Source organism: Python bivittatus, unplaced genomic scaffold (genome assembly GCF_059951505.1).
Source record: "Python bivittatus isolate LINGU-HERP-01145 unplaced genomic scaffold, Pbiv_v1 ctg000840_np1212, whole genome shotgun sequence".
Classification (NCBI taxonomy): Eukaryota; Metazoa; Chordata; class Lepidosauria; order Squamata; family Pythonidae; genus Python; species Python bivittatus.
In genome coordinates, this window is record NW_028277113.1 from 43955654 (window position 1) to 43982882 (window position 27229).

A 27229-nucleotide genomic window follows, 5' to 3' on the forward strand; every position below is an offset into this window, starting at 1 on the left:
GCTTGGGAACAACATGGGAGAAAAACATCTCCCTCATGCCTGACAAATATGCTTCTGGAAATAGTTTATGAGACCCTCTCTTGCAGATCTGAATGTCAAATTCATAATGAAGATAGTCAAGTCTTAAACAGAGAAGACTATGTTTAAAACTTCTTGGGATTAAGCCTGCCTAAGTTAGTATCAGAGCATGGGCACAATCAAAAGAAAATGAGGCTCAGCTTTCATCTACTTGTAGATAATACAGCTGGATCTCTTTGGTTTTAAGGAGGACTACTGCTGATTCAAATGTTACACTCCTATGTAACAAGTATTGCTGGCAGATTTCACAACTGTTTTTCATAGGAAACTTGTGTTCATTTAGCATTTATTGGGTTGTCCCCTTCATGTTTAGGGTTTGTTATTCAGGTTATTTTTGTCATAACCATTTATTGTGGTTGAATTGCTGAATGCCCATACATCTCTACTCTACAACAGGTTGACACATTTTTCTTGTTATTTTTGATTGACTGTTTTACCTATACAGTATTAGTAAAGCCCATTCTTGCACATCATCATATTTAGGGCACTGAAGCAGAAAATATAGCTTGGCTTATTACCTTTGCTGGTAGATTTTCAAACAGTGAAGCAATTTAATTCAGTCCCATCTGACCTTTATGACATACTCAAAGTGGAATCTATTACAGTCAAGTCTGTGGAGAGAAGGCCTCATTTCAATAACAGAGCAATAGGCTGTTAGAAAAGTTAGCTTTTCATAAACTGGAGTTGTTTCCCCTCTTAATTATAACTGAACATATATGTGGAACAGTCAGCATCACATCTTTCCATAGTTGATCTCTGAATGATTCTGTATATGTTTCCCCAAGAGTAAGAGAAAGGGTAGTGGAGAACCTTAATCAGTTTGCATCTTCATGTCTAATTTACCCAACCTGCATTTATTGATGCTATATAACCTTGAACTTTTTAATCACTATAGTGCAGCTCACCATTGTAAGAATATGGACAAAAATGGGGAAATTATTGTTCATGACAATAAAAATGTTAAGGAAAGCATATTATATCAGAGAAAATGCTTTCAAAATATCAGTATAATAGGAGAATTGTATAAATACAAAGAAGTGCACATGAAAATGAAAGGATGGATGTTCAAGCAGGTTTTTCAGAAAGTTGGGAGAAAAAAGAAACTCAGCAACAGTGAAATTGACAGACTTGCCTATGCTTAAGTAATTTTAGGAAGCTGCTCAGAACCCATGAGGAACAACTGATATTACTAGCAATTGGTAATAGGTGATCAATATATATCTTAGATACATACACAGTGTAAGTTATGTCTTGGAATGCAATGATAGTCAGCATTTTTGATGGCTTGCCCTACCTCTCACGATTTTTTTTTTTCTGGATCAACTCAACATCTAGCTCTAGCTGAATCTAGCCACTGTTCTAGTGTTAATTTTCCACAATGTCTCTGACTCACACTGGAACATTGTGGGAAATTAATAAAAGGAAGGTAGACTAACTTTAGTTGCCTAGTTTAAGCAGTCAGTTAGGCCTGCCCTCTATGCTCATCTTCCTGAACACTGTAGTTGATAATTCAATAGAATAGGCTGTTCATTATTATCTCCATATTAAAAATCAGGATGAGAAAGTTGAAATTTGATACTTGACTTTGGGGCTACCCTTACCAGCAATTGTCTTCATGGTTGATGTAAAATATTAACCAATCAATTATCTATTTATCTGTTCTTTAGTAGTAATGTCAGGATTGTCTTCAAGGTATGGTCAAACAAGTCAAGATGGTGGCTATCAATCAAAGCTCCACTTGGCTTTTATATGCAGCATACATAAAAATCAGTTGGAGCTTCAATCACACCATCATGATGGCTATCTTGACTTTTTTTGACCATAGCCTGCAATATAACCCCTGGGCAATATATCAGACGTTCCTTAGAGTTCTCTTGTGCCCACTTTTCTTGTAACTCTTCCCCTTACAATTTTGTTCCTGTTGTACTGAAACTCAGGAATATTGATGGACTCTTCTTTGTGCAAGATGTTTTTATTTTTTAAAGAAATATAGTTGATACCACAGAGGGGGATAGGTTGGGAGAATAACCTTTCTGCAAAATGGCTTGCCCCTGTCTCTTGTGCTGCTGACATAGCACTGGGATAACAGTTATAACTGCTGAATAAGCAAGTAAGCTTTCTGTACATCAAGGTTTGTACATGCAAAAGAGAGATTTCTTTCCCTTAAGAGCCCATTTTGTATTTTCTTTGTCACTCTTCCCTTCCCCATATATATATTTTTTTTCCTAAACACACCACTGACTACATTTGAAGCTATACAAAACATGACCTGTGCACTTTAGGAACAATCGGTATAATATGAAAATCTTTCATAGACATTCTGCTAACTCCAAGACCATTTTAGCTACATTTAACTCCTTGTTGTCTTCTATATACTTTATTGTCGAGGCTATTTAAATGAACAGTTTTTTGTTTCATGAGTTCACCTATTCCCATTAGTGGCAACACACAACTGGTTGCCATGGGAATAAATGTGTAATGTTACAATTAACAGAAGATTGCAAATTCAGCAAAGCAATAAGCTGGAGGAGAGGAACAACAGAAATCTTGGTTCAATTAGCTATACTTAAGAAGCAAACTGCAAATAACTTAGTACTTTATGTATACATTACTTTTTTTTCAAAATAGCAAATCTCCTTTTAAATCATAATTTTGCTAATAAAAGCTAATGTGAGATGGGCGGTGGCTAAATTTGAAATATAAATAAATAATCTCCTTTGAATCAAGCTCAGCTTCTGGAGATTTCATCTATGTTGAGTTTTTTCATATAAAACAAAACTGCTTGTCAGTCTGTCCTATAACCTTGTATTTTCTGGTGGTCTGTTATCTAAATTCTATTCAGATCCAACCTTGCTTAGAGTTTGGAGATCAATATTTGGGCATTGGTGAATTGGTTATTTGCTTTAATCTAGTGCTTTCAAGAAAGTCAATTGCATGTATAAATCTCTACAAGACCTTGGCCACTCTTTTCTGAGGTTTTTGGGTACTCTACATGTTTATCAGCCCTACTAGATAGACCAAACCAGGAAATAAATTCCACAGGTTAAAACTAATCCTACTGAGATTGCTTTAATAACAGAATCTTGCAAGTCTGATTGTGATGTTCCTCCTCCTCCTCCTCCTCCTCCTCCTAATTCAGTGAATTAGGGAGGCATCAGTTTGAGCCATTTCTGGATGTTATCTCACTATTCTGGGCTTTAGAAAATGATTCAGCGCCTTTTGCCTTGGTAATGGCTTCTGCATGTCTCCATCAAGGCCATGTTCCTTACTCCCTACAATATACAGTAGTTTTTTATTTGCAATCCTGGAATCCTGATATTACTGAGTATGTTTTAAAGCTGCCTACACAGCTTGAGACCCCAGTGCAACTCCCATAGAGATTGCCCCTGCCCCAATGTTTACTTTTGACATTTTAAAAGGAAATTCATAAGGAATCTGCCATGTTGCAAACAAAAACACTAACTTCCACAAATATCTTTATTTTCAAGAATGGCTTTAGATTTCACACAGGTCTTATGGATTGCCTTTGGAAAAAAAGATGAGTGGCTGAAGCCCTGTGCATTATTCTAAATAAGCCTACCTGATCAGGGGGGAAAAAAAAGACAAAGTACCCTGGGAGTTGAGAGTGAATATCCTAGGGGGGGATAAGCAGAGTTGCAGAGAGCAACGTCAATCATTTCCTTCTGATAAGTGTTGTGACAAGCCATGCCATTTTATGGATGGACTAGCTTCTCATAGCAGCCATTTCCTATGAACAACCTTGTTGTGCTCCCAAAATGTCAAATATGCCTACAAGCTGAAAAGTAGACATTAGTATCAGAGTCATGAAACAGAAAGTGGAAGAGTTTAGCTTTTGAGGTCTAAACCCATCAGTGCAGGATTTTGAACCAAACTGCCCTGACAGATGGCTGTCCAGTCTCTGCCTCCACACATCCAATGAATGGGAGATCATAATCCCTTTGGATAATTAGTCTGCCAGACTCCTCTTTCTCGTAATAGTTACATGCAAAATAAAGCAGGGAGAGGGAGAGGGAATGATCTCTGCTTTTTCTGGGCGTGGTCTGGCACTGAAATGATCTGTGTCTGGAATACTGCAAAGTACTTCCTGTTCTAGATTGTACATCTCTGGAAATGCATAAACCATCAATAGAATATATGGATTGGCCTATTGTAATGGAAAGACAAAATTTCTAGAGCTAAATTGCTATGCTTTGCACATATTCAACTAGTGTGAAGTCTTTCTAGAGTTCAGATGGAAACTGTCTCCCTATTATTTAATATTGGGCATTTGGGAAAGTGGAGGACACATCTCTTCCTCATGGCATCTTTAGATACTTGACCTATCAAGACTGTTTTGAATTCCATTTTTTGTCTTTTATATCCCACCAAATTTTATGTTGGCTCTAAATTTGCTAAGTATTCCCTTCTCTTCCTCATACAGATCAGTAATAAACAGGTGGAAGACTATTGGCCCAGGACTGAACTCTGGGGCATCCCATTCAACATCCCTTCTCAGTTTCACGAGGAGCCACTTTTTGACCTCCATCCAGAAAATGAAGGCAGTGTTGAGTTGAGACCTCTGGGGAATCCATTACTATTGCTAAGCTTATTGTTCTTTCAGCTTCTTAAAACAGGAGCAACTGCAGGGGTGGGGGGCAATCAAAGCACATTTTGCACATTGAGTTTTTTGACACCCCTCTCTACAGACACCCCTGCATTAAAGCATTAAAAAAAAAAACTTATATTAATACGGTTGTAATGTTAAAATGAAAAGATGCTTAAAAAAACAGCCACAGATACTGCCCTGAACATTTTGGAAAAAGGTCAAAGTATTGATCGAATAAATACTTAAAAATAGTTTCTTTGAAATATATTATTCCCATAACAGCAATTAATGCATATTATAAGGTGACAAAAACTGTTAATTAATTTGTTAAAAAAACAGTTAAAAAAATCAAAGTTTCAAATCACCATCTTATATCCTCTGTTTCTTTTTCTTGAGAGTTGTGACCCTGCTTTTACTGCTATTGGCTTCTAGGTTTTGTTACTTCAGCCCAATGGAAAGAAATATGGTGCATGTATATTCCAAACTAGGCCCAATACATTCTAAGGAAAACCTTCTCATCAGGGGGATAGTGCTTACAAATAGTATTTTAAAAATGGGTAAACTCAAACTTGGTTGTTGCTTTCAGGTAATCTCTCTTGATCTTGATGGTAATGGAAGCCAAGCGGGGGAGAACCTATGTCACAATTCCACTAGTGACACTCCCCCCCCCCCCCAAAATGGTATTGCCTTTTGAATCCAGCAGCCTCTATGCTGGCTGGGTGAATTGTGAAAGTTGAAATCCACACACCTTAAAGTTGCTGAGGTTGAAAAACTCTACTGTAGAGCAGACACCAGCCACTTGGTAGAGAGGCATTTGTGTAAGAAAGAACAAAGTTCAATAAGCAGACCAGATTGCCCTTCTTGCACTTGTGGAAGGTGATGTTGCCTTCACCTAAGAATGAGGTGAAGAATGCCTTCTTCAGCCTAAGAATGGATTAAGGATGATGTCATCTATTCCTACTTCCTGAAATGATAGTGTGGTCTCATACTTGGGCAACCAGGAAGTCTGGATCAGCCCTATGTGACTTTGTATTACATAAGAAGTGAAAAAATACTTGGAGAAGCATTTGATAATTTCAACTTATAGCAGATATAAAAACAGAAAGAGATGCCATCTTCTAGATCCCACAAGTCTATACTATTAAGTCTGAATAGACTTACATTTAGGCTGCATGTTTACAACAGACCTTTCTCTAGGTAGAACCTTATCAGTCACCATTTTCATTTATCCTTGAGTCTCCAAATGGCCCATAGAAAAAAGAATATCAATCTCAAAGCATGATTGATATGATTGTTTTGATTAAAGACTGAGAGAATCAGTGAAGGATACAAGACTGATGAGAGATTCTGAATATGGGACAGTTTTGATAGTATAAAGATTAGCTTTGAGAAAAAAGTAGACATGGAGGAACAGGAAGAAAGTAAAAAAAAAAAAACTAGAGTGAAAGTAGGAAGGCTACCGGAAGAGAAAATTCAAATCTTGCATGAAAAAAATTTAGAAGATAAATTAATCTACCAATGGAATGAATGGAAGGTGGATGTAAGGAAAGAGGATGTGGAAGGTGCTTGCAACAAGTGAAAAGAATTGTTACAGAGTACTACAAAAGTGTTTGCAGTCATGCTAATGGTTAGTAGTAAAAAGGATGCTTGTTGGAATGTTGAAATGAAAAAGACTGTGAATGAGAAGGAAAAAAATCACAGAAGAGAATGTCTGGCGCCAAACTGAGGGAGAGCAAAAGATATTGGATAATGTATATATAGAGAAAAAGATAGTTTCAAAGAAAACAATCAAAGAAAAGAAGGAACTGCTAAGATTAAGAAAAGCCTAGAAAATGCACACTGATATTAATAGAAATAAAAGATTGTTTTGAAGTGGATGAAGAGATCTAAATGAGGAGCCTCCCACAAGTGAATGAAGTAATGAAATATTTGGGATGAAATTGAGGTGAGGAATGCTTGAATGGCTATTTTGTATGGAAATGATAGTGATATCTCAAAGAACGGAATTGAAACAAATGCTATAAATGTTAGTGTCCAAGAAAATGATGAAAATATGTTTCAAATTCTATAAAAATGTTGAAATATTGTAAGGCTGCAGGTTTAAGATGGTGTAACTGAAGAATGGTTAAAACGTGAATTTTAGTGAATAGTTAAAAAGTGAATTTTACACTTTTGTAGTACTCTGTAACAATTCTTTTCACTTGTTGCAAGCACCTTCCACATCCTCTTTCCTTACTAGCACTTTCCATTCATTCCATTGGTAGATTAATTTATCTTCTAAATTTTTTTCATGCAAGATTTGAATTTTCTCTTCCCATAGCCTTCCTACTTTCACTCTAGTTTTTTTTTTAAACAGTAACTATGACTATCTGAATTGTTAATGTGAAGTCTGCATCTGTGCCTGAAAACTAAAAGTGAAAGGTAGAAGAGTGAATGTAAAAACTACAGTGGGATTTGTTTGATAACTATGTCTTGGAAGGTGTTTTGTTGAATTTTGAATGGAAGAGTACAAGAAAATAGTGCAGTGGATCGTTATGCCAAGCAAGGACTTTTCAGGACATACTGTATTTTTGCTCTTCAGATGTCTTTGAAAAGTATATGAATGTAAGAAAGAAAATTAATGTACGTTAGTTGATTTAGAAAAAGTACATGATAAACTGAATAGACCTGAGTTAGGGAATGTTTTGTACAAATATGCAGCTTTATCAAGAACACAATCATGTTCCTGCAAATCTGAGGTGATACTGAGATTGTTATCCATGATTTGAAAAGCATACAAGAGATCTTCATGCAGTCATTATAGGAAACAATTTTTCAACTTCTAGTTGGTCACCTTTATGGATCAGTGACAGCCTAGCAATCAGGAGACAGCAATACTCTGTGATGTCTAGCATAAAAAACAACAGTGGTCAAATAACATCAGATCACTGTTTGCTATCCAATGCATTTAAATCTGTCACTGAGACACTTTCTCTTTCTTGGCTTCAACCAAATTAAATGATTTATTTTTTGTTTGCTCAGATGCATTTTAGTTATTTTAGGAGAACTACTCTTTGTTACTGTATTTTGTCATAATCATATGTTGAGCAGCAGTCTAGATAACCAAGGTATTAATAAGCAGAGTGGAGACAGCATTTCATAAGCTATCCTACCTTGATGTTTATATTTGTGTGTGTGTGTGTGTGTGTATGTGATTCATCTTTCAAAGATTCTTGCAATGAATGACTATTTGACATAAAATGAGTCATGGAAGGCTTTGCAAATAAAAATCCGTAGGCAGTACTGCCATGAAGAGGTTAAACTAATGACTTCACTACTATGATTTTCCTTTTTTCTTTTTGTTTTTCAATGTTTTGGGGTAGAATAATTAATGTGAGGATAGAGTTAAACACACTTAGAGAATGATAGATGATTAGAGTTCTTAATGCAAATAACCTATCACAAATTATTGATTCTTTGGTACTGTAGAATAGAAAGCATTCTATCCTCAGCATTGTAATTGTTAGTACATTTCACATGAATTCAACTGCATCAGAATGGCATAAAGTATGCGGTCCACCAGGTAACTGTGAAGAGTGTGAAGAGATAGCTCTGGGATAGGACTAAGTTTGGGATGGACAGAAACATGATGAGGGATTTCCTATTCACTTTGAATAAGTTTCAGTCTCCAGGGTCAAATGAATGATATCCTACAGTGCTGAAGGGATTCTCTGATGGTCTGGCTGAAAATTTGTGCATTATCTCTAAAAATAAATAAATAAATCTGAAGAACAATGAAGTGCCAGATGATTATAAGAGAGTAAATCTGTGTCTATCTTCAAAAAGGGAAAAAAGAGGATCCAAAGAACAAAAGACTAGTCAGTCCAATATCAACATATGACATTTCTAGAGCAGGTCATAAAAAGGTAGACCTGTAAGCATCTTGAAAACAATAATTACTAGAATTCAGCAGGCTTTTGTCAAGAGCAAATTTTGTCTGACTAAACTTATTTAAGTTTTTGGTCAAATATATTTTTGAAAGACTGGGGGAATGCTATAGACATATATTGGTTTCAACAAAGCATTTGAAAAAGTACAGCTGACATTCTGTTTAACAAGATATTTAAGGAGATGGAATTAAGGAAAGACAACTGAGGAAAGGTAATGCTAATACCTTTCAAATACCTGAAAAACAATCAAATAGAAGATCAAGATCTTAGTCCAGAATACTGGGTGGCTATATCAATTTTCTAAATTAAAAAATTAAAATGGAATGATGGATCTAAGTTGGAAGGCAGATTCTGACTGAATGTTAGAAAAAAACTGCATAACTGTAAAAACAGTTTGACAGTGGAACCAATTACCTAGACAGGTAGTGGGCTCCCTGTCACTGGATGTGTTTAAGGGGAGGCTACATAGTCTGGAATGTTATTGTTGAATTATTGTACTATATAGGTAGTTTGATTCATTGTTCTCAATGACATCTGACAACTCTGTGAGTGATTTTATATTAATCCTGCATGAATTTTTGGAGGTTCTTATATTTAGTTGTGAACATGGGAAATTCCTGCCTGCAAGATTTTTTTTTTCTCAATAATTTCAACAGAAGAGATGAAAACTATAAGCATGCATACCGCAATTTAGTACCCTAGGAGGTAGTTTTCCACCATGTAACTTCTGTCTCAAATCTGAGGAGTTACAGAAAATTTCCTATTTAGTTTGAATAAGTTTCAGTCATCATCAGATGAATGATATCCTATAGTGCTGAAGGGGTTTTCTGACGGTCTGGCTGAAACTTTGTGTATTATCTTTTTGTATTACAGAAAATCAAACACACATTGTATGATTCTATTACTTAGGTTAAAAAAAAAAGTAGAACAAAGTGGGTCTCTTTTCAGTGATGATGTAGCAGCAAAGAAGTGGGGTTTTTTTTTCCTGCCTAGTCTATACTATTGACAAGGATAGGAAAGTAATTAGGAAATGTATTGTTCTTATTTCTGTCCACATCTAATTTCTGCATTATTCTCTATCATTTCTTTGTCTGCCTATGTAAATTGAAAAATCCAGGGAGAAAGTGAGGAGTAAAAGGCATTGCATTGATTTTCTTGACATTTTAACCATTCAAGGCAACAGCAACAACAAAGTGACATTCATGACTGAAGTAACAAGGTCACAACAGAGCCTTTTGATCTAGCATCTAAACACCAATAACACAGAAGGATCTATATCTTCTAAAATAAATAGCAAATATAGTTTTAAAAATATAAACTTGGTTAAGTTGAATATTTTAAAAAAGTACAACTGCATTGAGTAACCTAAACTTTGTTACACTGAATAGGGCTATTCCTATTCATGCAATATGTAAGGATGGATGAGTGATTAACTTGGTTGACATTTTAATGCAATCTAAGTTTAATGATCTAATTTTACATTTTCAAACCAATATACAAACTGAATCTCTCATATATTTAAATAGATAACCCTCCAAATTTTGCAATGTAATTCACACACACACAAAGAAATGCATTAGAAAAAAATCCATATAAAATATCTTAAAGAAAATTGTTTGCAAAAATGTGCATATTAGGAGAAATATATACAAAAATACAGATGATTTTAGCACAAACTTTGAAAAAAAAACTTCTCAAGGTACTACTAAAATGGGGTGAATCAAAATAAAGAGATCTGCAGAAAAATGAGATTCTGAGAGAGGCCAGGGAAAATGTACATACTCTCTGTGGCATGTTAGGCCGGATATCTCCTCCTTTGGAATTTCCTCCTCCTTTGGAAAACTTTTGGGAGAGGCAGAGTATTATACATCTTGAGCTTCTGGAGAAAATGCAGGTTATACACAATAAATCAATAAACAACTTCATTCATAGTTAGGAAGTCCTTCCTATTTCTAAAGTCAATAGGGAATTTAATTTAGTGATGATACCATCCATCCAAAGGGATAGGAGATGACATTACCTGGAATATGCTCTATTATAGCTTTTCTGCTTCTTGGGGAGGGGGGGGGGAACCTCTGTATTTAATTATAGCTTTTTTCTTAATACTCTGTTCTTCCATTTCCCTTAACTGCAGATTGAGTCTAGAGATGTTGGAAATGTATACAAGATTCGGGTCAGCTGTGATGATTTGGTAGACTTTGAGGGCTGGCATTTGAAGTCTTTGCAGATGGAAGAGCTCCATGCTAATCAAGAGGTGAACTTTGACTGCAACTGCTGGTTTTCCCTTAGCCAAGAATGCAGAGATCTGGTAAAAGAATTTCCCGTAGTGAATGAAAACCAGAAAACTTTACCAGGTAAAAAATGGGGGAAGAAGTAGGAACACTATGAACTAGGTTTTGAAGAAAAAAAAAATCAGGTCAGTGATCCTTTGATCACTTTTGAATTCTTGATTGAATTCTTTTGCATATTGAGTCTTCATTTGCTGAGGTAATTGTTTGGAATAATTTTCATGTGCAGTAAATTACTCATTTATTTTTCAGGGTGTTTCTGAAATGTTTTACCATTTCACTAAATGCATTGACTTATTTATAATATATACACACACACAATATGTATCAGCTGTTCCAATCTATGAAGATTATGGTCAGTTTTCAACAAGAAGCAACAACAACAACAAAACAGAACAGAAGAAGTAACAAAATACTAGTATTTTGAATTTTTGCAGTGTATTATTTAGTACTGCCACTTGTGTATGAACTCTAATTCCATTATTTTTACTAACTGGATATGTGATATCATCAAGACTAATAATTCCTTCTTTGAAATCTAAACTTCCTACTTTGATTCTGATTAAATATTGTAATTCAGTATCCCATCTTTCTTTCTAACTTCCAATAATCCCTAAAGCCCCCTCCTCCCTTTCCTGCTACCCCATTAAGGTAAAGTGCTGCTTCTTCACTGGAGAAACAGTTTTCTCCCTTTTCTTCCACTGACTGAACTGAACTGCCCATTCTGTGCCAGAGGTAAATAAACCTTGGAAATGTAGTTGTTCATAACTGGCAAATAACATCTCCCATGTCTACTTATGTTGATATCATATACACGCTATAGTGCAGATGCAATGTCTGTGCTGGGATTAATGGTACCAGAGTGAAACGTAACATTTTCTACTTGTTTTTGAACTCTCCATGAGACCTCCTGCTAAATGTTTGTGTGATTCAAATACTACTAATGTGAACTGTGGGGGAGGGGGGATAATGAAAGAAGTATCATGACACAAACCACATGACTTAACATACTTGTATGCAACTTTGAGATGAAAAGCTGGGATTTGTGCCATGACATCATGACATGTTTTGCCATCTTCAGGTCATCATGGTTCTGCCAAATGTCAATGATATTACTATTTCTGTTTTTTCCTATAACCTTGACTTGTTCTCAGCTCCATTTGCAGGGAAACCCTGTGACCTGTGGCAGTTGGTATCAATTCCTGATTTGCTTAGAAAAATCTAGTTTAAAGAAACACTGGTCATTTTTCCTGACTGCCTAGTTGCTTACAGAAAGGGTAAACTTTCTGCAGCCCTGTTTAGCGTCACCCGGGCCCTCCTGGGAAAAGGGGGGGGGGCGGAGGACTATTTGCAGGGTCGTGCAGAGGAATTTGCTGAACACCTGATGGATAAAATTGCTCAGATCCGCTCTTAGTTGGAAGCCTAGCATGGAGTAGGTCCAGAAGAGTTGCCCAGGGAGCCTTCTTGCCCAGTTATCTGGAAGCAGTTTGATCCTGTTGTTCCTGAGGAAGTGGACAGGGTCCTCGGGGCTGTCAGTGCGACTACCTGTGATTTAGATCCGTGTCCCTCCTGGTTAGTTAGATCTACCAAGGAGTGACCTTAGGGTGGGTCCTGGCGGTGGTTAATTCATTCTTGCAGGAGGGGGTGTTCCCGAAGCCTTTCAAAGAGGCTTTAGTCCGCCATCTCCTCAAGAAACCATCGCTAGACCCCGCCCTCCTGGACAATTTTCGTCCAGTCTCCCACCTCCCCTTTTTAGGGAAGGTGGTAGAAAAGGTGGTCGTGCAGCAGCTTCAGAGGATCCTGGAGGAAATGGATTATCTGGACCCCTATCAGTCAGGATTCAGGCCTGGTTATGGGACAGAGACAGTATTGGTCGCACTTTTAGATGATCTCTGGCCAGAGCGGGATGGGGATAGTGCATCCATCCTTGCTTTTCTTGACCTCTCGGCGGCTTTCAATACCATCGACCATGGTATCCTTTTGGGTCAGCTGCAGGAGTTGGGGTTGGGTGGCACAATGCTGTGCTGGTTCAGCTCCTTTCTCCAAGGCCGAACCCAATCGGTGTTGATAGGGAGCGAGAGGTCCAGCCCCCGGCCCCTACTGTGTGGGGTGCCACAGGGGTCAGTGCTTTCACCGCTCCTATTTAATATCTACATGAAGCTGCTGGGTGAGATCATCCGGCACCATGGAGTGAGGTATCATCAGTATGCTGATGATACCCAACTATACATCTCCATCCCAGGTGCCTTAAGTGATGCTGTGACTACCCTTTCGCGGTGCCTGGAGGCTGTGGGGGCCTGGATGGGGTACAACAGGCTTCAGCTGAACCCCGGTAAGACGGAGTGGCTGTGGATACGGGGAGCCTCAAGATCTAGGACTTTGTCATCTTTGGTTCTTGACGGGGTTGCACTACCCCAGACAGACCCGGTGCGTAATTTGGGGGTTCTCCTGGACTCACAACTCCTGCACGAAGAGCAGGTGGCAGTCGTGGCCAGGAGAGCCTTTGCGCGACTTCGTGTCATGAGGCAGTTACGCCCCTTCCTGGATCAGGGGGACCTCCGTATGGTCACTCATGCCCTGGTCACCTCTGGGTTGGACTACTGTAATGCGCTCTACATGGGGCTACCCTTGAAGAGTATCCGGAAGCTACAGCTGGTGCAGAATCCGGCGGCGCGGACAGTTCTTAATGCCCCTAGGAGGGCACATATAACACCGCTGTTGCGCGAGCTGCATTGGTTACCAGTTTGTTTCCGGGTCCAATTCAAGGTGTTGGTCATCACCTTTAAAGCCCTTCATGGCACGGGACCAGGTTATCTGAGGAACTGCCTCGCCCTGGTTACTTCAGCCCGTCCCACTCGGTCCAGCAGAAGGGGCAGGTTGCAGACCCCACCGGTCAGGGAATTTCGATTGGTGGGGTCTAGGCAGAGAGCCTTTTTTGCTGCAGCACCCGCCCTATGGAACATCCTGCCTCCTGAGGTCCGGTGTGCCCCCTCCCTCATGGCCTTCAGGAAAGGTATTAAATCCTGGCTTTTCCAGAAGGCCTGGGGGCCAGAGGGGGGCCCGCACCTGTGGAGATGGCTGGTGGGATGATGGGTTGCCCCCCCCCAGCATCTTACAGATTTTTATAGGGCCAAAATTAGAGGAGGTTTTTTAGGGTATTTTTAATATGTTTTTTAATTATTTATAGTTTTTAGCCATCTTGGAGAGAATTGTATTTCTTCTTTTTTATTGTGAACCACCCAGAGTCACCTATGGGGGAGATGGGCGGCATACAAGCCGAATAAATAAATAAACAAACAAACAAACTAGAGTAGGTGACATCACAGGTTTGTTTGCACAAGATTTATGTGCAGGGATAGCCAGTTGGTACTGTCACATGTTTTAGAGTAAAATATCATAAACATTATCCACCAATGCCCAGTATTTGTTGAATGTTTGGAGAGCTGTAGCTTTACATGTATGAAGGGCATCAAAGGATGTTGTACGTAAGTTGGGGCTTTCAATACGTGCGTGGAGGTTCTCTCACAGTCATCATCTCTACATTCCAATCTCCTCTTTTACTACTGGGGATGGTTTTGCTGAGTATCTTGCTAGTGGGACAGCAAAAGAGTGTAGCAATGATAAGCCAATATAATATTGGCATCCCTGTGCTGTTGTGAAACCATTGGATTAGTCTTGGACTATGAATAGCTTATTTATAGTGTTGCCATGTCTTCAACAGGGAGAATTACAAAGAAACATGGGCAGCAGGTGGTAGTTGCTAATTAAGTTAAATTTGTTGCCAGGCTCTGAGGCTGAACATTTTGTGAAGTATTTGAGCATTTTTGAAGATACACATGCCCCTTCTTCACTGCAGATACCATATTTAGGTATTATGAGGTTCAAAGTACAATCCCCAAATTTAGAAGAAGCTCACATCTTCTGATAGACTATACTGTAGTATGATTCCATTGGCAGAAAAAGTTTCTGCTAAGAAAACACAAAGGTTTGATTCTGTTCTTCTCCCCCCATGTCTGCTCCAGGATTTTCTCTAACTCATCATATAAGGAGAAGAATAAATAAGATTTGCCTGAGCTGTTTTCTTCTAGTATTTCACCAGATTCTATGGATAGAAAAATCAGCTTGCATTTTTGGATTTATCATTACTCCCTGATGGCTACTGCAAATATGTGGACTTAAAATGGGGAACCATAAAAAAAAAAAAAAATCTGAGATGGATCAACAATGGGAAAAGCTCAGTACCACACACATCTAGGGACAGGATAGCAATACCTAAACAATATGATACAGGCCAGAGAAGAGCATAAAAATGTCCCTGTGCAATATGGGACACTTCCCAGGGAAACTATAATCAGGGTTTCATCAATCACTTACTCTCAACTATACCAACACCTAGGAAACTTTAAGTTACCAAAAAAAAAAGGCCGAACCTTTAATATTCCAGATGGAGGGAACTGGGACTGTAGGATGATATTATTTAACTTCAGATCTCCCATCCCATTTGTTGAATGGAAGCAATTTTATATGGTACCCATGCTTTTCTCATAATTTAGCTCTTCTTTTCAAAATATATTTCTCTATATAGATCAGGTAAGTCCTTTTGTTTTGATGGCACTATTTGGCTACTATTCCAGTTGGTACTGGGACACTAACAATGCTATCTGAATTATATACTATATTTGCGTTAAAGATCCATATTTTGTTGTTGGGTTTTGTTTTTGTTTTCTGCTTTTGTTGTTGGGTTTTGTTTCTGTTTTCTGCTTTTTGTTTTGGTGCAACAAAGCATATTTTGTTGGAGTACTGAAATAGGTATGTATTTCCATCTGTGTGCATTTATGGATTAAAGCAATGCTAGGTAATGAGCCCTGGTCACCTAATATTGCTTCTTTTTACAGTGCATAAATATATAGTCTCGGTACACACTGGAGATCTTTGGGGAGCAGAAACCTTTGCAAATGTTTATATAACTGTTTATGGGAAACGAGGAGATACAGGTGTACGGAAACTTCAAGACTCCTTTATTGAAGGAGAAAAATTTCAAAGGAACAAGGTAAAGGAGAAAAAGCCAATACCCGTCTAAATATTTATTTATTTATTAAATGTATATGTTGCCCATCTCCCCTAGAGGGCAACTCTGGGCAGCTCGCAATTAAAATCCAAAACAGTAAAAACAATAAAAAGATAAATATCCATATTAAAATTAACGAATAACAATTCTGTATAAAAAGACTATGTACTATAATGTGATAATAGTCGTAATATTAAAGAATTGAATAAAATATTAGCCTCTTATTTTCATGTAATTACTGGGTAGTTTGTTACATGGGGAAGAGCAAATCTTCCTTCCTTCCTGTTATAGACTTGGCTTTGCACAGCAGGGGTGTTGCATAGCCATCAAGAGTCATTTTCAAAGGGGAAAATATCATGAAATAACAGGGTAAAGGAAAGGAAAGCAATCAACTTTGTTAGTCATGTTGACTACAGCACCAAGCAACAAAAGCTAATAAAAGGTGGGGACTTTTGTCACAGGCTTTGATGGGTTTAAAGGACCTGACCTAACATACAGAACTCAAAACACCCCTTCTGATTTGTTTTTCCGTGTTATTAACCCAGCAAAACAAAAGAAATCTTTACTTTAAGTTTTAAGTAGCATTCCATTGCAAAAGCTATTTACAACTGGACAGCCATTTTCCATTCTCTATTCTCTCTCTACCAGCCTGACTGATGAACAGCAGGGGAAATGACAGAGTTGTAATGATTCAAGATCTTGAGTTATTTTCCACTGAAAAAACATTGCAAAATAAAGCCTTCTTTATTAGACATGTAAAGTTTCCTATTTTTGGCAGTCTTGTCTTGTTATGTATGTGGACTAGCATGTCAACTAAATGCAAATGTTGCTACTTCAATGCTGTCTTTACTTCCTACTTAGAGATAGGGAAGGAGTAATTATGCTGACTGGCATATTCTCTCCTAAACTGTCAGTCTCTTGCTCTGGCTGGCAGTTGATTTCTCACTCTCTTTTCTTCAGCTTTTGGTGAAAACTCTCTGAGTTAGGTCCTTTTCTCCCACAGTGTTCCTATTCTGCCTTCACTGAGTTTTCAGATTCCCTTCCTCAACTCCCTTGAGTGGCTTCAAGAGGCTTGCCCTGGGCTTTCCTGGAACTAACAACAATCCTTTCATAAGAATTCCCATAGCAGCTCATTGGGTTTTGTTTGTTTGTTTGTTTTAATCAACAAGCTACAGAAGCTAATATTGCCTAGATACTTCTTGAGTTGCCACCATGATACCTCTATCAACTTTCTCCAAAAGTTCCTCCTCCTCACAAGAACCTTTTTGACACTTTACCTCTTTGTCATCTCAGCAGCAACCCCTCTCTTCTTCTATGGGAAAAAAACTAAGAGAAACTATATCTCCTATGCTCAGCTTCTACTTATCAGCTAACAAGAACTGATTGTTTGGGTACCACCATGGCAGATGGATCACAAACATAAACTTCTGCAGTCTGTTACATGGGGAATGGTGTGACTACATCAGAAAAGGCAACTGCCAGATTTGCCTTTGATGATGTCACACAAATCTGGCTTCTCAACCTGATGCCTCCAGATACGACTAGACTACAACTCCTAAAACTCTCAACCAGCATATTAGTAGATTTTCATGAAACTCACCAATCTCTGTAACATTGGCTGAACCGTATTCCACATACTCATTTCATGCACACCAGCATATATTTTCACTTTCACATATATTCTTCACTTAAATTGCTTTGTCTTTTTTTCCCATACATATTTTGTTGTTTTCTTTTCCATTTTGTACAGAACAGTCACATTCAAATTTCTGCTTTGAGGTCTCTGTGTTTAAAAATTGCATATTACTTGATGTGATTGAAGATTCAGTATCTAGACATATATTCAAGGTGTTTTTATGAGGTGTACACATTTTCCATGTAACTCAATTTTATTACATTTAACTTTAAAAAATGTATTTGTACAGGTGGATTCCTTTTCAGTAGAAGCAGTCTCCTTGAGCCATTTAAAAAAGATAGTTGTAGGACATGATGGAGAAGGCTATGGTGCTGGAATATACTTAAAAATGATAACCATTAGGAAATCAGAAAATTCTGATAAAGAATGGGTCTTCCCATGTTGGAACTGGCTGGATACTCATCTGGGAATCTGTGACACTGTTTGTGAGATTAAAACCATAGGTAGGTTCTTTTATTAGATAATCAAGTCGATTATATTTTTTCCTTCTGATGTGGCTAAATATGCATAAAATTATTGATATCTACATTTTATTTCCAAGACTGATAAGTAACAACTGATTGTAAATAGCTGATGAATCCAGGTAATTATCCAATAGCAACTTTTATTGCAGCTTCTGAGACTTAGGTCCTGAGATATGATGGGAATATCTCAAGTACTGCCATATTATTCCATTGTGTCAAATGAGGTTTTCCTCCTTTAAGTGTGTTAAAGTTGGTAGCCATAATTTTATAAAGGATAGAATCACATACAGCATGTTCCTATTTATGTCCTGATTGCAAGTATATTTCATTGGAGCCATTTGTTAGTGCCATCTGTCATTATTATCATACTAAATACTGTTTGCAGATGATACAGTACGATTTGAGGAACATTGCTTACTCGTATGAGAACAATTAATTAGGACACTGAAGAATGCTGTCCATTCCTTAATAATTAGCTTTAGGAAAGACAGTGAAGCCTAACTGGCATCAATTAAGAGTTCTAAATCTGAGGGTTAAGACTAATAAAATGAAAATTACATATTAAATCTTTAAAGGATAACTGTTTATCTATATTGATGAAGTGTTATTAGTGAACTGTGGTCACTAATAACACTTCACTGGTTATAGCAGAAAGAACTCACCACTGTTGCATAGTTCTGACAAAATAAAGCTCTTTAAGTCCTACTGATAACAAGTTAAGAACGTGAATAATTCTTTGAAATCAGTTGAATTTAAGAATTATGTAGTAATAGTTTGTTGTTGTTGTTATTGCTTTAATTTCTATTAAGGTAAAAAATGGATCTCTTCTTCAAGATATTCTCCAGTCAATAAGCAGACATCAGGTTTATGGATAATGGATATCACAGGATCTGACATAAATGCTGAAACTGATCCAATGCATTTTACTTTCAACTTTTATGGCGATAAAGGTCACAAAAAGTTGGTACTGCAGCTTTTAGGAAAGGCAACACAAATCAAAGTAATGTGCTATTTTTTTTTTATAAGAACAAAAAACTCAGTCATGGATTTAAAAAAATCATGTATAATACATGATACAGGAGTTCTACTTCTGCATTTGGGGCTGGACAGGGGAGAAATATAATGGTCTAAAACAATTGAAACTGCTCTATATACTAACATTAAATCCTGTAACTGTTCCTTTGGAGGTAATTCCTCTGAGAAATGATCTTTTTTAGGCAATGACCTCAAAAACGTTGGCATGTGAAATGATGAGTTATTAAAAATAAGTGACACATTTTCAGTGAAGCTACACTTCCTTTTCAGATCTCAGGATCCAGTTGTATAAACTCCAAGTCCTACTCATTGCTTTACTGGATTATGTATCTTCTCCTGTAGAACCTGTGCAAATTCTCTTCTATTGCAGTGTTGGCAGTGGCACTCTGAACAATGTCAAACAGTTTTGTCTAGCCACACTTTTAAGCTATCACAACACTCCAGAGCAACACAACTTTAAGGGCATTGTGGGACATTAAAATGATAGCTGATTTTTGTTCTCTATCCTTGCTCTGAGCACTAATCCAGAAAAAGAATGCTATGCAGGAATGAGAAATGAGTCCCCCCCCCCTTTTTTGCAATTCTGCCAGCTATCCAAGAATGTTTGTTAGTGATATCAGTTCTCATCTACTTCATTTACTTTTCTTAAAATGTATACGGTGGCTATAAAATATAGGTGCAATGGGTATGAATAGTTTCCCTGAATCCTTACTGCTGTGGCTACATTTAGGTAGCATCTCATAAAGCCACTGTTACAAACAGCTTGCTGACAGTGATAGATCATAAATCAATAGCTCCATGGTTTTTAATAAATAAAAACAAATTAAAATCAAGATGTAGTTTAGAATTGTATGAAATAACCTGCATTTTAAACTAAAATAAAGATATCCATTGTGTATACAAAACAGAGAGTTGCTGCAGCCAGTTCTAAACCTTATATGTGTATTGCCTCTCTCTACAAATATATATTTGCTGCAGTGATCTTTACATTTTTAAGCACATATGTGAATATCTTACACGATTGCTTCAAAAGGTTCTGTGGAAAGAGCACTAACTTTCTAATGTTTATCAAATTAAATATAAGACCTTAACTAGTTAATATAATATCCGCAAAATATCCATGTGAATCAATATGGAAATATTTTCTCAGGATTTTAATATTTACTTTAAATGTCTGAAGGAGTGCCATTTTTTTCCTAAAATCCTTTTTATATATTTAGGGAAAATTCTAGGCTGTACTTTGAAATTATGAAATAAAACTGTAGGCAAATTAAACAACTCTAAATGGAGTCTTTTGATTTTATTTCCCCAAATAAATAGGATGAACTGACAAACATTGGATCACTCTACAAGATTCAGATATCCAGTCATCATGCTCAACTAAAGGAGTCCTGGCATTTGGCCACGTTGCATATGAAACATACAGATACCAGCCAAGAGATGTGGTTAAATTTTGATTGTTGGTTTAAACCCAGTGAAGACAAATGTGTTGAATTGCCAGCATTCTTTGCAGACCAGGATCCTTTGCCTGGTAAGATAATTTTGCTTTCTTTATAGAAGCTTAAGACCTTTGATAGTGTTGCATAGCTGATACTAACTGAATAAATATCCAAATAATTATTTTGACCTGAGATTGTAATGATGCATGTCATAAGCCCCTGCAGTTTTCTTGGCAAGATTTTCAGAAGTGGTTTGTTACTGCCTCATTCCTAGGGCTGAGAGCCAATGACTGGCCCAAAGTCACCCAGCTGGCTTCATGCCTAAGGCACGACTAAAACTCAGTCTCCTGGTTTCTAGCCTGGTGTCTTAACCACTATACCAATCTGGCTTTCTACATACATTCTAACATTATCTTTATTCCATGAAGTATGTTTCAGATTCAGAGGTCAAGCCATAAAACAACTGCCTAGTTGCACTGCTCAGAACAATCAGAACATTGAAAACAAAATATCCAAGTTTTGTGTTGTGTTGGAGCACTCAAAATGGTTGGGCTGAGAACAAAACGCTTTAAGCATCCCTAGTCTAAACCATTTTAGCGTAGAAGTCATCTCCTCCCAGTGCTTCCATATATCATGATATATCTATCATGTGGATACAGGCTGTCAGTTCTGCCTAAAAATGCCTCCAAAACATTTTTTCCCTGATACAAAAGTTATAAAGCTGATATTGCAAACCTCAAATATCAGACCTGGAAGACTTGAAGGCCATTTAGTCCAATCCTCATCTAGATGCAGGAAATCCAGAGTTCAAGCATTCACAACATATGGCCATCCAATATCTGATTGAAGTTCCTAAGGGAGAAAGGGCTCACCACTTTCCAGATGCAGGCTTACAACTTCGTTTTGTGGCCTATTTGAGACAGGCAATCTCACAAACCAAGAGAAAATAAAAAAAGCCCTGTTCTACTTCCATGAGTACATTGCCTATCCACTTTGTGTTGTGGCCCAGTCTATTGCAGTCTTTAAGTCATCCCCCTGCCAAATATTTTGTATGCACACATGCCACCAAAAAGTCACCAGTATGTCCTGTGTAATTGCTTTCGGTGCTGAACTGCTGTTGTTGTTTTTTATATGTTTATTTGCAACTGTATGTTTTAGCTAAATTCACATAAAATTACAACAATCCATATCAGTTCAATACATCCCCTTTAATATTAACAAAACTATTTGTCAGCATCTGCTTTTGTATTTTCCTTGTGGCCATTGCAAACAATGCAACTTGTTTTGTTACATGTTCATCTACATCAGTCAACAGAAAATAGATTTTTTCTTCTAAACTAGACCAATTCAGTTGGATTAACAAAGGCATAATGAATCTAGCTCCTGATATAATCTGCAATGTAGTACATAATGGCTCAAAACTTCCACCTGTGAGGTATTACAAATGCATAAACAGTGTATAGTTGATAATCTTTTATAACTTCCAACCAAATAGGCTGTTGGCATTGTTTGAAAATGAAGTTCTGTGAAAGCTTGTCTCAGGAAATGAGGTGTAAGAGACTATAAATAATATGACATTCCTTGTCCATCTTTAAAAGATCGATACCACTTGGCCAACTTAAGCTTACATACCTGCTCTCTATCTTGTCTAAAATCTTTAAAAAATAAATAGTCCCTCAATAATGTATGATAATTTATGTCATTTGACAGTTCCTGATCCAGTGACAATTGTGATAATAGTTTTAGACACAAATTCATCCATCTATTACTGTTAAATTGTTTGTGGAGGCACTGTTTTGCCAAATAAGCATTGGGCGTGAAGACTAGTCTCCTATAATGAAAGATTATTGCTTTCTTTACCCTTATATTAATTGATGGAAGACCCACTTTTAATCTCAACATTGCTGCTGGTATACATGGGAGCAAGGCTAAGATTGATCTTACAAATTTATTCTGGGTCACTTCTAATTCTTCTAGTTTACTAGAACTAAACCCCAAATTAGGGCCCCATATATCAACTGTGAGATTGTTTTCCCCTGGAAGATCTTAAGCACAGGCTGTACTAACCATCCTCCTTTTGAATACAAAAAGGAGCAAATGGCTCTCATTGATCTCATGGTTGTTGTTCTTGTTGATGCTATATGTGTTTTCTATGATAGTGTTTTAGTAAACTAGATAGCCAAATATTTAAATGTCCTCACTTGTTCTATCTCCTTACCATCTAGTGTCCATCTATGTCTCTTTGGTGTTTTAGCAAATACTATTGGTTTTGTTAATGCTGCTGTTCATGATATTCAGTCACAATGTTTACTCCTGTGAGGTTCAATAGTTAAAAGCCATCCATTTTTTTTAAAGAACATGTTTTGTGAAGTGGCTTCTTCATATTCCACCCATAATATTCTATTCTAAAGCAAGAATGTTTAAAACAAGCTGTGATTAACAAAAATGTTCTTTCATGATGTACATCATTATCAGCAATATGTAAAAACCTAGCTATTAACATGTGTCAGACTCCTTCACATTTTAATTTTGCAGTGCCAGTGACATATTTCTTAAGAGTTTTGTTCTTTGTAAAAAAACAATTCAGACTTACTAACCAAGTGATTCATGAAATACCACAATCTTTGAACTCATCCTTCAATATGAAAAGCAGAAGCCTTGAAAAATGGTTTGTAAGAAACGTTTTCAGGGAAATAAAGCACTTATTTGTTCTTTCCTCCATCATGTATGCATTAGTACAGATGATTATTTCATATTATTTGGTAGTTTTCCTTCATATGCTGTTTTGCAAAGTGGTCCTAAATATAATTACCCAAAAATAAATTTTATTGTGTGATAGTGGGAATCACTTTAAATCTTGTACCTGTCTATTGAAAAGTCAGTACTTTCAGTTCAGTGGTAGATATTCCCAGATAAACATTCCAGATTAAAATAGCCATTTCATTGGTTCTGGTTTTGTTCTGGTTTCTTTTCCTTAGTACCTATACATATTCCACACTTCATACATTTTGAATTGATTTTAAAAGTTTAAATGTTACAAGTTTTAATTCAAAATGAGAAAAAGGATATGCTGAAAAAATCTGTAATTGGAAATAATTTTTTTGTTCATTCCATACTGCACTGGGTTATTAAAGCTGAAGCTCTCGCATTCTTCAGTTTCCCCAAAATGAGTATTACAAAAGAGAAGGAGAGATGAAATGTGAAGATAAATTCATTGAAACTCAACAATATCTGATGGCAGAGCTTAGATCTTTTACCAAGAAATCTATTTTTCCACACACCAATTTATAAAGAAATAGTCTGCTGAAGGAACACACAGAAATTTGGCACAGGGTATGTGTAATGGCTTTTAATATTGTGCATATACTGGAGCACATATCATTAAATTTTGTGCTGTGGCATGCTTGCATGGCATCAGAACTACCAAGCTTCATACTGCCTGAATTTTTTTTTTTTTTCCTGGTAAATGGAATGGAAAAGTTTCCTTCTCTCAGCTTCTACTTTTGCAGCAGGAAAATCAGATATTTCTTGTTACCAAGGGTGCAGTTTAATGAGAATGTCTTTGTGTTCAGTCCTGGATAGAGAGAACAGATATTGCACCACTGAACATCTATATATAAATTTGTTAATCTGATTTGAAGAGCAGTTCTGCCAAAAGCAGCAATAGAAACATTGCTTTGCCAAGAATATAGCTACTTGTCAGAAGATCTTTGCACAGCCTTTAAAAAAAATTGGCTCAATTTTGCCTTACTTCATAATGTAAACATAAAATCTCCACTGATAATAAATTACATTTGCTTTATCTTTCATAGTTTACTCACATTAACAAATAAATAGCATGTATTATGGGACAGTCCAATGCCTACACCTCTGTCTGGATCTCTGCAAGACTTTTATCAAGATCCCTAATTATGTTCTTGGTTAAAAACTAATAATGTCCACTAAACCAGTTTTTCTAACATGACACTGTCCTGATGTGCTATTATTCCATATCTTAGAACTCATAGGCCACATCATTTTAGGTCACATCGGCTGAGAGCACTGAGAGTTACAGGCTCAAGTCATCTCAATAACAACAGGTTGGAGACTGCAGGGCTAGTGAGCAAAATCTCCCTTAAGTGAGCATGACTCCTGGTGACAATATGGTCACATGTATCTGCTGCTGCTCTTTGCAAGGTAATGTGTCCTGAGAACTGCTGATTGCCCATTGTGGAGAGTGGGAAACTGTTTCATGCTGAGCAAGCAAAGACTGTAAGAGATATCAGGCAGCCTGACCCCAAGTAGTAAGTTCACTGAGCAAGTGAGTGACAGAATAAACAGGAAGAGTTAATTTGCCTAAGGAGGTTAAAGGAGGGTCCTTAACAGTTTTATTTTTCTCCTCTAAATCATGAGTTTGGCTAAAATGGTAGCCTGAGAAAAGAACAACAAGAAGAAATACTTTCTTCTGATGATTTTCTCAGAAGGGGATAAAAAAGTGAAAATGAATGGAAAGGAGTCTGCAGTTTTGACCTGCAATGCTTGTGGCATCTTTGCCTGCCTGCCAGAAAGAAAGAAAGCTGGCATATATTTGCAGAAAATCCAAGCTTCTGTTGATTGATTGATTGTATTCCATTAAGTCATTGTTGACTCCTAGCGACCACATAGTGACCTCCATGATGATCTGTCCCTAACCTGGTCTTTCAGGTCTTCCAACAGTGCACTCATTGCCACTGTAACTGAGTCCAGCCACCTTACTATTGGTCATCCTTTTCTTATCTTTCCTTCCACCTTTCTCAGCATTAGAACTTTCTCCACAGAGCTAGTTATTCATATAATGTGTCTGAAGTAGGATAATTTGAGTCTGGTCATTTGTGCCTCAAGCGAGAATTCTGGATTGATTTGTTTGATGATCCATTTGTTTGTTTTCTTGGCTGTCCATGGTATTCTCAGGAGTCTTCTCCAACACCAAAGTTCAAAAGCATCAATACTCTTCCTATCCTGCTTCTTCAAAGTCCAACTTTCACTTCCATAGAGTGTCACAGGGAATACATGGTTTGCATGATTCTGATCTTTGTAGATATAGACACATCACAGCATTTGAATGTCTTTTCCAAGGCCTTCATGACTGCTCTATCAAGTGCTAGATTGTGGTGTATTTCTTGATTGCTGGTTCCTTTTCTGTTGTTGGTTGATCCTAAAAGGCAGAAACTATCCACCATTTCAATATCTTCATTGTCAATTCTAACCAAGCTTGTACCAGTGCCGAAGAATGCACAGGTTGATGGAACATAGTGACTAACACAGGAGATGCCTCAGTTGATGAGAAAGAAAGAAGGTTTATTAATTCAAAGAAAGAAGGGTCTACAACAGAAGCAGATTTTTAAATCTTGAATTGGTTTGATTTGATTTGTATAGCCATCTAACTAGGGCAATTCTGGGCAGTGAACACAAATAAAAACATAATTAAGCTGTTCAGTGGGAACAACCCTTCTATAGAGAATATAGAGAATGGCCTTGAAAAACGGAAAATTCATAACCAAGGCAATGATCAGATACACATGGCTTAAGCTGAGGCCAGAAAAGTGATTTATGAAAACAACCCAGATAGCCCCCACCCCCACCCCAAATGACATGAAGATAAAAGAGGGAGGAGGAGAAGTACATTCAGACTTGCAAGATTCTCTTACTGTAGCTGTTCTAGTTTGGTCTGCTTTATAGGGCTGACACATAAGCACCGCAAACAGAAGACCAAATGCAGTGGATAAAGGCAATAACTAGAAGCAAGAGACATGTAAAAACTGGTACAGGAACAGTTCCAGACTCTCACAGATGAAATGAATTCAGAGAATTTAGGGAAAGAAAGAAACTAACAACAAGATGATGGATTCCTTAAAGGGTAGAAAGGATGCAACTGGACCCTATAAAAAAACTAAGAGAAAACAATGGTAATTGGTGACTCGCTACTATGAGGAACTAAAACAAACATTTGCTGACTGGACCCATAGGCTGTGAAGTGATCAAGAATATGGCGGAACAACTTCTAAAATTATCAGACACATTGACAATTATCTTTTTCTGCTGATATATATGGAAACAAATGGTAGGGAAAGAACAGCTACAATATCACCACAGCTATTTTTAAAATCTTGGAAGAAAGCTCAAAAGTCTGAGGACTCAGGTAATATTCTTACCTATCCTATCACTCCATGAAGAAGTACCAAAAAGGGACAAAAGAATACTAACCATCAGTGGCTGGCGATCAATATGGCAACAAAAGGAGAAATTTGCTTTCTGGAATCATGATCAAGGTTAATCTAGATGAAAGACTACTGGCACAAGATGGATTGCATTTCACACACACCCACACACACACGTTTGGTCAAATAAGGACTTCAGACTGAATTCTATGGAAGAAAGAAATGAACACCCTGAAGTAAGGCCCTCAGAAAAAAAACCCTTCTTTACTATAGAAAAAAGGAGTGTTGCTGAAATGGGGCCTCTTAAACCACTCACTGAAAAATCAGAGAGAACATCGGCTCATAAAATTCATGGCCTTCATTGTCTATACACTAATGTTCAGAGTTTGGAGAGAAAAACAATATGACCTTCAGCTCTGGGATACAGCAGTTAAAGGATGGAATTTGTTC

At 37.2% G+C, this 27229-nt stretch overlaps 1 protein-coding gene across 1 annotated transcript in view; it reads left to right on the forward strand.

The window, feature by feature from the left end:
- Positions 1-27229, forward strand: part of RP1 (RP1 axonemal microtubule associated) — a 194824-nt gene that overhangs the window by 103335 nt on the left and 64260 nt on the right. The window contains exons 32-36 of the mRNA XM_088130611.1: positions 10748-10967; positions 15797-15951; positions 17895-18108; positions 18939-19129; positions 20485-20695. Of these exons, the coding sequence (XP_087986737.1) occupies positions 10748-10967; positions 15797-15951; positions 17895-18108; positions 18939-19129; positions 20485-20695 (991 nt within the window). The remainder of the gene's footprint in view (positions 1-10747; positions 10968-15796; positions 15952-17894; positions 18109-18938; positions 19130-20484; positions 20696-27229) is intronic.